This window comes from Falco punctatus, assembly GCF_963210335.1.
Source record: "Falco punctatus genome assembly, chromosome: 4".
NCBI classification, from domain to species: Eukaryota; Metazoa; Chordata; class Aves; order Falconiformes; family Falconidae; genus Falco; species Falco punctatus.
The window spans coordinates 3,568,652-3,584,955 of record NC_137583.1 but is presented as its reverse complement, the minus strand read 5'-3'; the positions used below and the strand labels follow the sequence as shown (position 1 = coordinate 3,584,955).

The window sequence follows — 16,304 nt, the reverse complement described above, 5'->3', positions numbered from 1 at the left end:
GTGACTAATTTCCATTTCCCCAGGAGGAGAGGGGAGGAAAGGAGCATTTCCTTTTTTTTTTTTTTTTAAGCTAGAAAATCTGGCACTTGCAGCTGTTTGGTAGATCTATTGTGCGAGACAAATTGTACACAGACGGCGAGCTGATATGGCACCTTGGCAGCAGAATTTGTTTGTGCACTAAGTTCTAGTGGTAGTCTCTTTTAGCAGCACACCATGTTTCTTACTGCACAAGGCCAGTGGAGTGTCTGGTCTCGGGCTATGCATGGCAGCAGAAAAAAAGGTGTATGTGGGGAAAACGCGCCTAAAGGTACATCTATGGTCATGACACTACTGTTAATGCAGGTTGCAGAGAAAGAAAAATGTGCAAAAAGTAGAGAGTACAGGAGTTTAGCTTGAACCCAGCCAAAACTATGAAGTATTCAGTGATGATAGGTATAGTCAGGATAGTAATCTACTGTTTAAAGGGCCCATCTGGAAGATTTACATAATCATCAGTTGGAGAGATCTGTACAGTAGATCTCCAGTTAGAGCACACTTGGCAAGTGAGGTGTTAGCGTATGGCAATCCGTGCTCAGCAAAAGGATGCTTTGCCCCCTCTTCTTTATATTAAACCCCCTAACCTGAGGGGAGGAGGCATATTCTGAGTGAATCTGTGAGATCCTTATGTTTTATTAAAGTGGGCACAAACGAAATAAATATATTCTTCCTTCACATCGACATCTTTTTCTGATTTTCTGAAAAATATTTCCTCAGTAGCTCTAGTTCCCACAAACAAGATTTCAGGAGACTTAAATGGCAGAATTGTATGTGAAATACCTGAGGGGTAAGGGAAAAGAAGCATCAGTTCCTCCTGCTTTTCCTTAACAGCAGAATTACTAAAAATCTAACATCTGTGGTCCATGTTAACTCTTTGGGTGATCATTTTCACTGTTCTGAGTTACAGTAAAATCAAACCCACACTTCAGATGGCATGCTAATGAAGCACAGCGCTTTTTAATTTTAGTTTCATACATCTAAAGTACTGTCTAGTGTTTCTGCAGTAGTGCAGTAACTCTGTATTTGATGGAGCAGATCTAGCTGTATAGTTTTAAGTCCCTATACTAGATCACCTCTTAAAAGTTCTTGTCACTCAAACACTTGCAACAGACTTTTGAGAAGTAGCTCCCAAATTAAAATCAGGTAAGTACCAGCCCACATGCACTACTTCTTCCTTTTTGTTACTCATCTGGATAGATAAAAGTTCTTTTGTATTGCCTGTCTAAGTGCTTTTAAAATCTACATAATCTTTTACCAAAAATTCATTCTTACTTAGGGAAAGCAAGAGAAGAACACGAACAGTCAGCTTTCATTTCTTACGACTTACTCCAGTTATCTTCATGGTATTAGGAAGCATAGATCAGTGCAAGGCAATAATAATTCAAAATCTTGCCTTTAAACAAAAATATCAGCTATTCCTCAGAGCTTATAAATCCTTAATATGTAATTTGACTGATTGGGATCGGTCAGAAAACCAGGCACATTGGAGTAAAATAGAAATGGTTAGGAGGAGAGAAAAATGCTAACAAAACCCATATGTAAAGAGTTAAGCTCCCAATTAATCCATTCTCAGTCTTGTTGGGTTAGCTTACATTTTACCTGGTGGCTGTTACCCTGTTACCATCCATCACTTTTGAAGAACAAAGATTTAGCCATAAATTCAGGTACCTTCTCCTCTATAACTTGTAGCTTGTACTGGGAAACTTAAATGTCAAATAATGTGGATTGGTTTTTAAACACCACATCTACCCTTGGAAGTTCTGAGCAATGTTGCTGCTGGCAGAAGACAAAACTCCAGTTCTAGTTCTAGTAAAAAATACAAAGTCTGCCTTTTTCCTTTTTTTTTTTTTTTTTTTTTTTTTTTTTTAATTGATCCTCTTTCTAATTCTTTGTAACATAATCTGGGGAAAGAGAAACTCACTCATCTCTTTTACTCCTGGCCTATTTAAAGAGAAACAGGGAATAGTCTTTCTGTTGTTTTTCTTGGCTTATTTTAACTTTCAAGAACGTGCTTGATACTCTAGACATTATCTGAATTCTTTCTCTTTCTAAAAAAGTTAAATTTTATTTGCATTCTTTCTTGTATTAATTTTTGAGCTGCAAGAATCTACAGATGACCAAATCAATGTTTCATGAAACAATGTAAACCATCATCTTGATGTGCAATATTCTTCTTTAGAAAATGAGGAAAAATTAGAGGGAATGAGGAAAACAGGATTTTGCAAATTTGGCTGCTTATTTGCATGATTGAATATGCACTTGGTAAACTATTTACTGATTTTAGGTACCTATTTTGAAACTTCTAATATGAGATGTTAAAAACATCTTAAAAAAATAGAAAAAAAATTTGCTTGTTTAGAAATGTATGTCTAATAAAAATAATTTCCATTTTGGAGACATGTATTGTCATTCAGAGCTTAAATTCATTTGTGCTGGCATATGTGACAGTTTAGGTGATCTTTCTTAAATCAATAATCACTGCTAGGTTTTTTTGGTATGGAGAAATAAACTCTACTAGCGATCAAAATTTGCAAATGCTTCTTTGTTAGCAGCACCGTCTTGCGGAACAGCTTTATTTTGCCAGGGGAAGAAGGCAGAGCTCACTTAAGGTGCCTCTCACTCCATGCCAGAATGGTTACAGAGGATAAGATAGCCGAGTGTCCAGACAGAAAAGGAAACTCAGTCCCAAACACTGGCAACCATTTTAGGTCACCTTTGTACATCCTGCCTAGCCTCCAACTGACATTTCGGTACAGCCCGGGTCTCCCACAGATCCTGTATCGTACCTGCCAACCCCGTGCGGCTGTCTTGGTCATCGAGATAGGCATTGCGATAGGAGATCTACAAGCGGCGCTAACTGTGTTGGACTTATTCAGCCACCTGCATCCTCCTCCACCTCACTGGAAGCTGCTGTTGATGGACAGCTGGCTGGGAAATCTGTTTGTAGTGTTCAACCGAATACTGGCAAGAGCCATGTCAACGCACAGACAATAAGCCCTAACTTTTTTAAATTTTGTAAATAGGAGCTTTATTGTGTGTGAGCTGTTCATTGAGACAACATTGGCTCAGAAAAGTGGCTTGGTTCTTGTGGAGTAGGAAGTATACAAAGTACACACAATATTTACAAAGTACCTTAGCACTATTTTGACTAATTTTTACTGGAGACTTAGTGGTTCTTTCAAAGCTACATTAGTCACCTTGTCCATAATTACAATCTCTTGAAATCTGCTTCAGTGTTTTGAATTGGCTTTGGGCCTAATGGCCAGAAAATCGCTCCATCTCAATCTGAAGACTAAACTTGATTAGTAGCTCTTGTAGATTGGATATTATCCTGGCTTATAAATGAAAGACAAAAAAAAAAAAAAAGAGATGAAGTGTCATGCATAGAAACGCATCGTAAGCTGCGTCTGCATGGAAAAGGTGGAAATGAAGTACAGACCTTATGTTCCTAGGCAAATGTTCATAAAGATGAACAATCACAGACACTAATTAGGTCTGTGTTACCATTCAAGCAACGGTAGATAGCATTGTATTGGGTAACTGGGTATTTAGAGCTTGCATGGGAATTCCAAGCACAAGCCATTTAATGAAGGAAGACAAAAGGACAATCAATGTTTGAATAGACTTTTTAAAAAACCTCATTTTTTCTGATTAGTAGTTTGGAGATGGGTTATAGATTGCTCAAAAATGTCTTAACCATGAAACACTGCATGAGGATCATAAGCATGCATCAGCTTGCGCGCGACGCGCTTTAGCACGCTCGGAGGTATAAAGAAGTTTTGGCATTGTGGAGAGGCAATGTGTTATGTACATTGTGTGGGAGGATACACCATGCAGATTTGATTGCATCATCTTGCTCTCTTTTTTCTTTTCTTTTTTTTTTTTTTTTTTTTTTTTTTTTTGTACCAGATGGTAAAACAAAGACTGTAGTGAAACCCGTTTTCTCCCAGGAAGAGGTGGGAGGGAATTTTATACGAGCAAGAAACTTTGCCTCAAGTCGAAATCTGGGGCCTGGACTAATGAACTACCTGTAATTCATATTGTGCTAAATATTGCTGAAACTAGGCATGTACTAATCATGAACCATGCCAAACTATGCATAATTACTATGCTTTCTCTGTAGCAGTAATTAATTTGCGTTAGCAACTTTGATTAATCTTTCTAATCTAAAAGTAAAGTGCTTCTCAGACATGAAAGGCTTGGTAAGCGCTCAAGGTTGTTATTGCAGGCCGGTGAAGAAGGGTGTTCCACCCCAGTGGGGGGCAGGAGGGGGACAGAACGTAAAAAAATCAAAGTATAGCTGATATTTATGAACTAACGAAAACGACTGAGAGTCAAAGCATTCTGTTTTGCCACAGAATTCGTTGTCTGAACCACAGGCCTCTGTACACAGAATACTCCTGAAAAAGAATTGTCATTCCTTCAGTCAGGGGCTTCTCTGCGGGCTGAGGGCTACAGGCCCAGCACAGGGGCTGAGTTCCCACCTTATAGAAGGCAGGACTATCTATTTAAGATTTGTAACGTTGCAGCGCAAACTTACCCATCAATTTATTTCAGTCTTCATAGATTCATAGGCTGGTTTGGGTTGCAAGGGACCTTAAAGATCACCTAATTCCACCCCCCCACCACGGGCAGGGCCACCTTCCACCAGCCCGGGCTGCTCCAACCAGGTCTCGACCTGGAGAGAAGCCTTGTTCAAGGCACGATTGTTCAACCCTGCTGCTGAGTCAGTCCTTATTGTCCATCCAAAAAGGCTGTCAGTTGTGTTGCTGTGAGTGATTTGGACATGCCTGCTTTTCAGGAAATATGTGTGCTAAGATCATCAGCTTCGACTGTGTTGACAAACAGAGAGCTATCCGATGCTAATGTACGCACTACATTCTGACATCACTGGAGATTAAAGTTTCCATATTTTATTGCCAAGCTCCTGGCCCAAGCCAGGCTCTTCACCCAAAGGAATCCAAAACTGCTGAAAGGACTGATGTCATCAAACGGTGATTGTGATTTACCCAGACTTCATAAACCAGCAGATCTACAAGAGGTAAAATTTCTAAGGCAAATGGATATGTCTCTACAAACCCATTACAAATCCCATCGGGTTTCTAAGTTAACGTTGTGTTGCTCATTTTCTCCCTCAGACATGCTAATATTACAGTTATTTTTTCTTGATTCCCCTGTTAGCACTGTTTCCTGGCAAGGAATACTGCTGCATGTAATTCATTATAGGCAGAATGACATGATAATCATTTGGAAGTGGATAGTCTAGATTACTAATGAACTAGTGAACTTCAGTTTGGTTTATATAATTAAAAAAAAATATGCTGCTATTACCCTAAAGTCTGGGATCAAGTGTTTCTCAAATTAGAGAAATATTTTTAAAACACGTAATTTCTTAGAAAATGTAAATGTGATTCCTAAAATTTATAAATTTTTTATGATTCAAAAAGGGAATGATTTGTGATAGTTTATTTACTTCCATTTGTGTTTTGTGTCCAAATATTTTATAACCATAAAGATACCCTTTTGATTTCAGTCAAAATAGACAATATATATTGATGTCAAAACAAGCTTTGTAGAAGACATTTTTTTAAATCAGGCATGGGACTTTACATTTATTAGAAGGTGTTCACAAAAATAAGGGTAACATCATGCATATTCTTTGCAACTAAACCCCATTATGGTTACAATTTGGAAATAAATTTAAATAGACATATGGAGATACAGTAGTACATATACACTCTATTTATGACATTAAGTTAGTGTACTGATAGCTCTCAGAAATACATCAGAAGTCTACAACCAGCTGATGGGAAGATTGTATAAGGAGGAAGAAACTGCTTCAATTTCTCACATTATTTCTGTGGCTTGACAAGAATGTCAGTGTGAATTGCCTCCTAAGTTTGGGAGGCAAGAACAAGTCAAGACTATACTTTTGCAGTACAAAACATTTACACACAAAATACACATGCATTGCAATGCATTGGAAATGGGTAAAGCAAGGAGAAACCCATTACTCAATGCTTTATTAACACAATTCTACAAAGGAGTCTCAAATAGGAGTATATAGTTCAGTCACAGTAAGGCCACAATATTACAATGGATAAGGACCTTAGAATTCTGCATTCTGTGTTAGTAATAGAACCCTTCCTTCTTTATAGATTTTTATACATATTCCTGAATGGTATCTCATCAAAGTCCTTCTTCTCTCTCTCTTTTTTTTTTTTTTTTCTTTTAAGTTTAACATATTGCTTGATACAACAGTTAGCACAGTAGAGAAGGGTACTGTCACAGGGAAAACAAAACCTATGTAACATTCACGTAGTTTTTAGACTATATGCTAGGTGCGTTTAGATGAAGCTGGCTAATCAGAAAAAAGACTAGCAAAGGATTTCCTCAAGTTTCGAATGGTTTCGGCTTTTGCTTCATCTTCATTCACAGATGATCGGAAGAAGGACGATTCTGTGAAACTGAAGGCATTTGTCAAAGACTGCGACTTGCTGCAAGACAAAAAAAAATGCAACATGTTTTGTATGGTCGTATTTTCTACCGGCTTCCATCTACATACAAGTTGTATAAATGACAAGAAAAGGATAAATTCCCACGAGATGTAGGCAGTTTGCATGTGAACAAAATGGACATTCAGCACAAGCAATATAGTTAGATGCAGCATACAGAGCCGCTGCAATGAAACACATTCCTTCTATCCTTTCCTCTGAGAAGATAATCTTTTCTTTAGAGAATACCCTGCTTTTTTTACAGATCTGAAACATTGTATTCCGGTAAATTGGATGATGTAAATTAGAACTTGAGGAAAAAGTGGGCCTCCCTGCTAAATCCAAATAACTACCCAACACAGGATGATTAACAATTGTGTTCATTAAGGCTGCAAACAGTTACGCACAAAGAAAAATTAGGTATATTGGCTAGAGTTTGAAGAATTAATCCTGAAGTTGTAATGTGCATGCTCTCTCTCAGATATTTGGTCCTTAATGGAGGCTTAATGACACTTTATAACTTTAAAAAAATACCCAAATCAGATATAATTTTTCTTCTCTATAAGCAGGGAAGTCTAGGAATGCTGCTTCGTTTTTAATGCTATCGTGTAACTATGGTCTAAACTTCTGTAAGCATAAGTAAAACAACACACAAGAAGAAAAATATCTGAAGTTTAAAACTTTAACTCATGACTTGTCAGATAAAATAATATTTGGAAAGTAGGCTTGAATTTAAGTGGAAAGCATGAATGATTTATAACCTTTTTACAAAGATATCCATGCATTAGTAAAACTAGTTAACTGATCTCAGTACAATAGGATTTCAATTTTGGCTATAGTAAAACTGCAAAACTTTTCTTATTCAGATTGTCTTGTACTCTTCATGGTTTGCAGCTTCGCCACCTCTAAACTAATAATGTACAGCAAACAGTGCTACAGGCATTTTAGGTTTTTCATAAATTATAGTTGTGCTAATGAGAATAGACTGATAAATGTTTGTTTGTACTCACTGAAAGAGGGAGGGTGGGAAGCAGCACTTGACTTGATTAGTAACACAATAAGTAGCCTAATTAAATATTTATTCACAGATTAATAACATGTACATACAGGTTAGGCAACAGCATGTGGGTGAATACAAAGCATACACATGCAAATAGATAGAGTTAATCCTACAGGCAGGAGATCTGAGTCTTGGTGCGGACCTAAAACTGCTGCTTGAAAGTTAGAAAAACTACTCCTATTGTGGCTTGCATCTTAAAACCTTTAATTTTTCCTTTTTTATTTTATTTTATTTTAAATAGAGACTATTCTCTTCCATTTGAAGAACAGAAAAAAGAATCTAGAATTGAACAAGGAACTAAAGGAGAGGGAGAAAGCTGGCAAACAGCATGTGGTATGGTTCTTAAATGTCAGACGTTCACAAGTTACATTTCAAAGGATTATCTAGCTTCCATCTTGCTTAAGAAAATCAACCTCCCTGCTCTCTTATATTAAAGTGTAATACATATAATAAGTATAAACTTATATTATACTTAAATAATGGATGAATTAATTTAAGTTTTATTATTCTAAAACAGAAAACAGAAATACACTCTCCTAGGAAGGCAATGAAAATACTGTCACCTTCGCATACCGTCCCCTAACACATCTTTTCCACTGAAGTGTGCTCAGGTGACGACCCGGAACTGGTGCACACCAGTATTACCATGCGAGTGGCTGGGAAAAGGGGATCTGTGTCACGTGGGTAAAACAAAGACTAACGCCAGTCTTTGTACTTGCCAAAGTAAGAAGAAATGTGTCTGTGACTGTAGCGGCAGTAGTGTGTGTCAGGATCGCTGGGCTGAAAACCAGCAAATCCTGGCTAATCCCTTCCCCATGGATTCTGTTGGCAGGGTCTGGGCTGCGAGAGGGGATACAGCCACAGATCCTTGCCACAGGCTTTCCTGCAGCGCACAGCTGGCTCGCTACAGCAACATCATGCTGTGCACCATGGAATCTTCCAGTAGCGAGGTAACTACAGTGTTCTGTGCACATCCTGCAGGCTTCCCTGGAAAGGGCCCGTGTGAATTGCGGGTGCTGTGCAGTCCGCAGCAGCACACAACCACGAGCGAAGCGCGACCACAGACACAGCCTGGCAGCCCCTCGCCAGCGTGCCCATCTGGACCGCTCCTGAGATGGGCCTTTTGCAAGGGGCAGCTGTTGTCTGAGTGACCGCAAGGTCAAAAGTTTCAATAGATAAGACTTCCTCTTTTCTGTGCAGGCTCACAGCGCACCCGGACTGTGAGTCAGGAACATGAAAAGGAGAAAACAAACAGGAGAAAGATGATGATGAGTTTTCAGACCTTGTTGGGGCAGAAACTGCACTACTATTAAAGAGTTTTGTGTAGTGCTTAGGATATAACTAATGACGCTGTCTTATTAATCATCAACAGCGAGTACGCTTTTTGAAATGTTTTAACCTCATTTTAGACTTGGGCATATATGTACATTTTTTTTCTGAATATTAGACCAACTCCCAGATTACAGTTACAACACCAAAACCTGTCTTAGGAGGGGAGAAAAAAATGGATAAAGCAAATCTTACTTGAGCTGTGGATGAGACTGAGGCTTCTGTTGTGGAGCAGGCTGCGGCGCGGGCTGCGGCGCGGGCGGTGGAGCGGGCTGGCGAGCAGGCGGTGGAGCAGGCTGGGGCTGGGGCTGGGGCTCCGCTTCCTTTGATAATCTGGTGCTGGAAGGACCTTGAGCCTGGGGCCGTGGCTGCTGGGTTGTAGGTCCAGGTGGACGCTGTGGCTGGGAAGTTGAGGGCTTTGCTGACTGCCCAGGGGGGTACATGCGCTGTGGCTGCAATGGCTCCTGGCTTTGTGATTGCATTCCTTGGGGTTGCACTGGGCCCCCTAGGTTCAGTACAAGAAAAACTTCATAATGTTATAGTATCAAAGAATTCTTACTAGATTTCATATCCAACACTTTAAAATAATCCTTGAATGTGATTAATTCTACTTTTGAGGCAAAATTCTATTAATATGGACTGCAGTTTCAGGTAGTCACTACTGTTAATCACAGCTGGTACCTTAGTAACTTGCTTGGAGCCCCTGTTATTCACCCTTAAAACTGCTAAGTACCACCAAATTTATCCCAGCAGTAGCAGTACTGACTTCAAATCAACTCAATGGAATTACACCCAGTATAACTCTGGCCCAGTCAAGGACAGGCTGCGAGATAACTGAATATACTAGTAACATCTATTTCAGCAGTACAGCTACTAGTTTCTGTGTAGTTAGTGCAGCTTTGTTCCTCCAAAGTCTTAAAATTATTTCTGTAATATTCCTCTTAGATTCACTCTTATAGCAGTAAAACAACTTTATACTGAAATTCCCTGGCTATTTTAAAGTTTTTTGATAATTTATTTAACCCCTTAGTGAAATATGTCAAGAACATTACAAGGAACACAAGAAAAGTCACTACTAATTCTTTACCAAAGAGAACTTTCCACTGAGAAGGACATACACTGGCAAATTACTGCACAAAGTGTGAAACTACAATGTGTAGTAGAGACTTAAGTTGTGAAATCCATGGCTGAAAGATGCTAAATCATCATACAGGGTTGGTTTTTTCTGCTTTCTGCCTGAAATAGCGCTGTGTCAGGTATCAGTAGGCATGCGACTTTTATCTCGTATCAGATGTCTGCATGTGGTTTTCTGGGCTGATAGTTGTTACAACTGAATGTTTATTCTTGCATGTGACAAGGCCCACGGGATATATGAGTTAAGGGGAAGAAAGGACAGGATGAAATTCTGAGCGATTTGTTTGTAGAATATTTCAGTCAGAGTAAGAGCTTTGCTGAACAGTAAATATTATAGAAGACAACTGATCTAGATGTTCTGAACATTTGGGAATTTTTAGTCTTACATAGATAATGAGTGCAAGTAAGAGACTTAATCTCTTCAGGTCTCTAAAAGAAAACCTTCACATCTGAAGTACTGATGTAATACACGATTACTTTTTTTTAAAACAGCTATTATAATCAGCCTTCCACTCACTATATGAGATTCCAGGGTATGTGTCTGAGAACAGCATGTGCTAATGCTTCAGTAAGTTTTAATACAGTTGTAGCAGCGTGTTGTGGTGTGGAAAGATAAATAGCACGTACTGTATGTTAAGGAATGTGCCTTCATTGTTTATTAATTTGAACCGCTTTTGTAGGAAATATTTGAAGGTGATAACATGGTCTTGCAACATCTTAATAAGGATCCTTTTCTTATTAGTCTCCTTTCACTCAATATTGAAAAACAGAAAGGTTTCTTTCCCCCACTTGTACATACAGGCTTGAATGCCAGAAACTTTACACTGAAGACAGATATAACTTTCTTTTATTGCACATTAAGCTGTACAAGATATTTCACATAAAAGATATACTGCTGTCACACGTCCAGCATTTGCTCACTTTCTTGCAGCTGGGTTGTACAAAAGGCAACAATCATGAAAGAAACTTTTACCAAAAATAACTCAACAAAACTGAACATTAAGCCTACACTGTAAAACATCTGTTCCCTGTTACCCACAATATTGCACCTAAGCATGCTTACATGCAGAGAGACATTTTGGCTTGCTTCTTGTCTGTGGTATGTAGTAATAGTGCGTGCCCTTGTAAATCCTTTACAGTCAACAAGCTGAAATCCTATCTGAAACACCCATCTCTTCTTTGCACACACAACTCACAAATGTCATGTGAGAAGCACTTGTGAATACTTGTACTACTACATGCAAAAAAATACCAACTGCTTTAAATAAAATCAATCATCAGATTCATTTCTTCTCTCCAGGGCAGTATGGTTTATCCGCGTGTATGGTGTCTGGAGGTAAGGATTTGTGAACCTGATTCTAGAGTGGGATTTTCTTAATATAGAACAAAATAGCCAATGCCATCGTCGGAATGATCACTGACCCAGACAAATGCTGATCACTAAAGCAAAATATTCATGTAATTTACTGATAGGTAGTAAACAGTAGCACTTACCACAAACATTTAAATAGCTAATAATGCATACCTTAATTCTCATCTTACCAGCCAGCTTGTACAAATAAAAGAAACACGAAGAATGATGAGTCTCACTGATAATTTTTTCCAGTGTTTGTGGGGAAAACAGAAGTAGAACATAAGACTGTTTTCCCTTTAAACAAAATTGTTTGCACTAAACTAATGGCCACTACTCATCTTTGTACATATTCAAGATTAAAATTATAGTTTTGTGGCTCACTTGCAACTAAGCTTTATGGTATGCTAGCAGTGTGTAGCTTGTGATTCTAGGCTAGATTTCTCTCAACAGATTAACTGCCTGCCTGTGTTTTTCTTGTAATAGTGCATTGTAAACTGGTTATGCAAAAATCACAAATAATTTACCTACAGAAAATCTAGCAGTTGTCGGGCATCTCGAGTCTTTTTGCATGTTTGATGTCAAGCAATTATTATAAACCCTATTTATGTGGATAACGCTGGGACTGAATTTTCTTTAGAGCTATCTGGCTGTCTCTAGGTTTAAAACAGTAGACCTGAGTTGGCAGAGAAAACCACCGACATTTTTGTCTTGCACTCTAACCGAAGGGCAAGATCCCTAGCTGGTTAAACGTGCCTTGGTCTACCATCTCCTAGCATCTCTGTATTTTAAAAAAATGAGCTCTTACAGGAAGTTTAACAGTCCGTGAGGTACTTCTCACCAAATAACCTGGGATTTAACTCTTAGGTAAGTATAAGATTTTTGAAAGTATTTGCATTAGTTTTCATTAAAAATCTCCATAGTTTACTAATTCAGAATGACAACAAAAGTTACTACTTAATTGAAATAGGAAACATGAAATACTCACACTTTCACTGAGATATTGCACATAGGTGGCCCATTTACATAGCTTCGTAGCTAATAATTTAATGCTGAATTACTAAAAATATGAATACCAGTATGTAAAATAGAAGATACTTTAAATATTCCTTGGGAAAAACTGTATCTTATGGAGTCACTGAAATATCAGACTTCCACTTGCATATAAGTAAAACTAAAATGTTAACAAACTTTATAAAATTATAAATAAAAAGCCTCACTAGCAAATTCTAATCTAGACTTTTAAAAATATATCTGGATCACCTACCTATTAGTCATGCACACGCACAAAAAAATAAAGGCTATGAGTACAGTGTGCACACACTCACAGAGTAAGCAAAAGTATTTAGATTTGAACCTCGGTGGTAGTTTACTTAACGATATATAATACTCCAAAAATACTGTCTAACCATCCATAATGTACAGTTGCACTGGGCTCTAAAGAGGCACATTCTTTGTACACTGTTGACAACAGCCCTGAAATCACAGGTTTTACAGAGAAAGGTAGGTAAGCATTACACGCACAGACATGAACAAGTAAACAACCAGACGGTATAGTTGACACTGCATAGAAAAAACACAGTCCAGGTCAGCACTGAAACAATGTGAAAATTGAACAAAACTGGTATGTTTGCTTTTAAGATTGTTTGTTTCTTTTCTTTCCTTTTTTTTTTTTTTTTTTTCATTTTTGCTTTAACCCTTGCTTTTAGTCTCAATTATCTAAGTAGCCTGGACTTGTTTTGGTCCTACTGCAACGCCATTACAGTCGAGAATGTACTGTAAACAACCTTGAGGTGGTGGTCGCTGAGGTGGGATTTTGTTTGGCTCTGGCTCCTTTAGTGATCCACTCTGGAAAATACATTTGAAAACAGAAGAGAAAAAAATATTAGAGTAGCTTAGTTCCAATTTTCCACTAATTTGTCTTTATTTTCATTAGAAATCTCTTGATTGGTTCGGGCTGAACATATACTTTTAATTTATTCCAGATAACATTTTCTAATTTAGTTTCTGTCTGAGATGATATATGAATCCTGGACTAATTCAAAGGCGAGTTCTTAAAAAAAAGTTGTTTTCTCTTTGCAGCGTGTGATCATAATATAAGGAGTGCCCTCTCAAACCTTACCTCCATTTGTGTCTGATCCTTCTCCTTCAGTTCCTAGCACCCTGGCCGACCTTCCTGTATCTCATTGCTTCTGCCCTCCTTTTATAGGATAGACCGAATAGAAAATGGACTTCAACAGATACTTTCATGTAATTTAAGAAATAATTTATTTTTAATTGCACTCGCTTGTATCTGGAAGCACTAGTGCAGCAGGATTTTTTGCTAGTGATAGTTTCACTTTGATTCACTGACTGTAAATGGGAAGGGAGATGGACTACTCTAGGTTAAATGTTTTGCTAAGCAAAATGAAAGAAGGAAGCAAAAACCACAGACAAATAATAAAAATAATTGAAATTACTTCATGCTACTCCATCTGACATGTTATTAGAAACACATGTAATACTTGACTTTTCAAAACAGGAGATTTATTTGGCAGCATCCTTTTCAAATGTATACTTATTGAGAGGAAAAGATGGGCCTGAACCAAAAGCTTGGAGCAGAACACCCTCTGGGAACATTAGTACTTGAATCCAAACTTTGTCTTAGGCCCATCTCTAATATTTTGAGAAGTGAAATATATTGAATCATTGGACATAATAGCTTGGGTTTTTGGTTTTTTTAAGGATCCAGCAATTAAATTGCCATCTGTCAAGAGGGGAAAATCCCAGAACGTATTAAATAGTAAATGTAAAATTAATTAAACATGTTTCTTGCAAAGCTTACTGGTTGTTGTTTTTTTCCTGATAGATTTGTATTTGATCTCAGAACTACAGAAATAAATCTTACTCGTAGTGATGTGAATTCCTGCACAGCAATCCAGAAGTTACACTTTTAAAATGTTACAAGACAACACCTTGTTGTATCGTATGCAGCTGCTGCAGGTCACTTTGTCTGCTTTAGCTATATAAATAAAGAGGACACAGGACAGGTCCAAAGCTCTAATTACTCTGTTACCAACCTTCAGAATACCAAACAAGGAGTAAAAATGACATGGACAAAATGAACGAGGCAAAATCTGATCCTTGTATCAACTGACCCAGTTACCCAGTTCTCGGTAAGCATCACGGTAAGGGTGAGATATGGAGGAAAGAAGAGACATTCATTAGGAAAGACACAGCCACCAGAAAATATTAAAGTGCTTTAGTGTGGGTTAAAACCTTCTCTGTTTTCCTTCTCTCCTTCCTCTAATTTTCTGAACCACATATAAAAGCTGACATTCTATCCTATGCACGTTTCAGTAACGTTAAGTATTTGTGGTATCCACGATGTGTAACTCCTTGGAGCTCACTGAAACAATACGCATTTACATCACCAACTCCTTGGATGCTGGGGAAATTAGCCCAGAGTGGAAACCTTGAAAAGTTGCCCTAGAGGAGTTAACTCCTTTCATATTTTAGTGCCATTGTTCTCCTGCACCTGGCACCTTCCCCTGCAGCCCTCAGGGCGTTGGGTGCTCTGCCTGCAGAGCCTGCCTCTCCTTTGCTGGTGGAGTGTCACAGCCCTTAAAGGGAAAGTACAACTACGGACAGCCAGGAGTTCCTTTCTGGAGGACCAAACAGATCATGTGACTTTTCTTAGAAAGTATGCATAATATTTTATAAGGCACATTACGACCACTGCCGTGCGATAGACTTTGGAGCCGTACAAAGGCCATCACCCATCTGTGTGGTCCTCTGCAGTGGCTGCGGATGACTAGGGACAACGGGAGCCTTGCTATTCTACTAAAACAAAAGATTACATAGGTAAAACTCATCTTTCATTTAGAAATGGAAAACACTGGCTGGCAGTTTAAATACCCATCTACTTTAAAGTTGAAACAACATCTGCAGGGCCTCCATCTCCCCCACGCCTCGAGGCTGCAGCAAATTGCCATTTGCTTTTGGCTGGAAGGGCCTTGGGTTTTATCACCACACACCACCTAACTGGCTTGACATGACAACATCAGTGCTTATGCAAGCTGCGTATCTCTCCATCTCACAAAGAAAGTAGTTTAACCCAAATTAAGTTTTCAATAAACCTTAGAGAAGCTTGCTGATCCTTACCTGAACCATTCTGGAAGTTTAGAGCCTTTGTACGCTCTCTGGTGAAGATGTATTTCCCCTCTCTAGTCACTGACTGCAGCTGTCCTGATTTTACCACCCACACATCCTTTTTTTCACCAGATATCACCTGGTGCTTCCAGGAACCTCACCCACACTCCAGGCCAATCACATGGGTATATTACTTTTGCTAATTAGCCAACCCACCCAGGCTGACCCAAAAAGACTAATTAGCATTACATTCCTAATTGAGAAGCCTTACTCATGGTTTTTCAATGGTCTGTAGTAATCCAGTCCTTTTCAAGAGTCTTTCTTTCAGACAGTCAGAAACCTTGATACTTGATATTAAAGACAGGCTTTGAACCAGCCTTGTTTGCTGTCCTGAGCCAAGGCCTTTAATAAAATCCAGGCTGCTTCTAAAACACCAGTTGTTGGCAAATTAACTCCAGACTGTTACTTCTCACCTCTCCAAGGTGGTGTGCCAATGTAATTGTAAGAGCTGCTAACTCCTTATACCCAACACAGTCTCTCTGAACAGAGATGCTGGACTAGACCTGTCCTGCAGATGTATTCACCCCTCTTGGTGTTTTTTTTTTTTTCTTTTTTCCTTTGTTGCCCAGCCTAGATGCTCACCCTCCTACCACTTTCTTTTAGTACAAACATGTTTTCCTGAACTGCAGTTCTGATCTACAAACTTGCCTGTTGCTTAGTTCAAACGTTGCAGGAATTGAGGATGAGAATGCAGCACCTCTCATGGAAA

General features: G+C 38.6%; 1 protein-coding gene across 1 annotated transcript in view; it reads right to left on the bottom strand.

The window, feature by feature from the left end:
• Positions 1-46: 46 nt before the first annotated feature.
• The window catches only part of SYN2 (synapsin II), a 196,166-nt gene continuing 179,908 nt past the window's right edge, over positions 47-16,304 (bottom strand). Inside the window, exons 11-13 of the mRNA XM_080386165.1 lie at positions 13,192-13,252; positions 9,115-9,424; positions 47-6,533 (exon numbers count right to left, since the gene is read on the bottom strand). Coding sequence (XP_080242291.1) covers positions 6,398-6,533; positions 9,115-9,424; positions 13,192-13,252 — 507 coding nt within the window. The 3' untranslated portion in view covers positions 47-6,397. The remainder of the gene's footprint in view (positions 6,534-9,114; positions 9,425-13,191; positions 13,253-16,304) is intronic.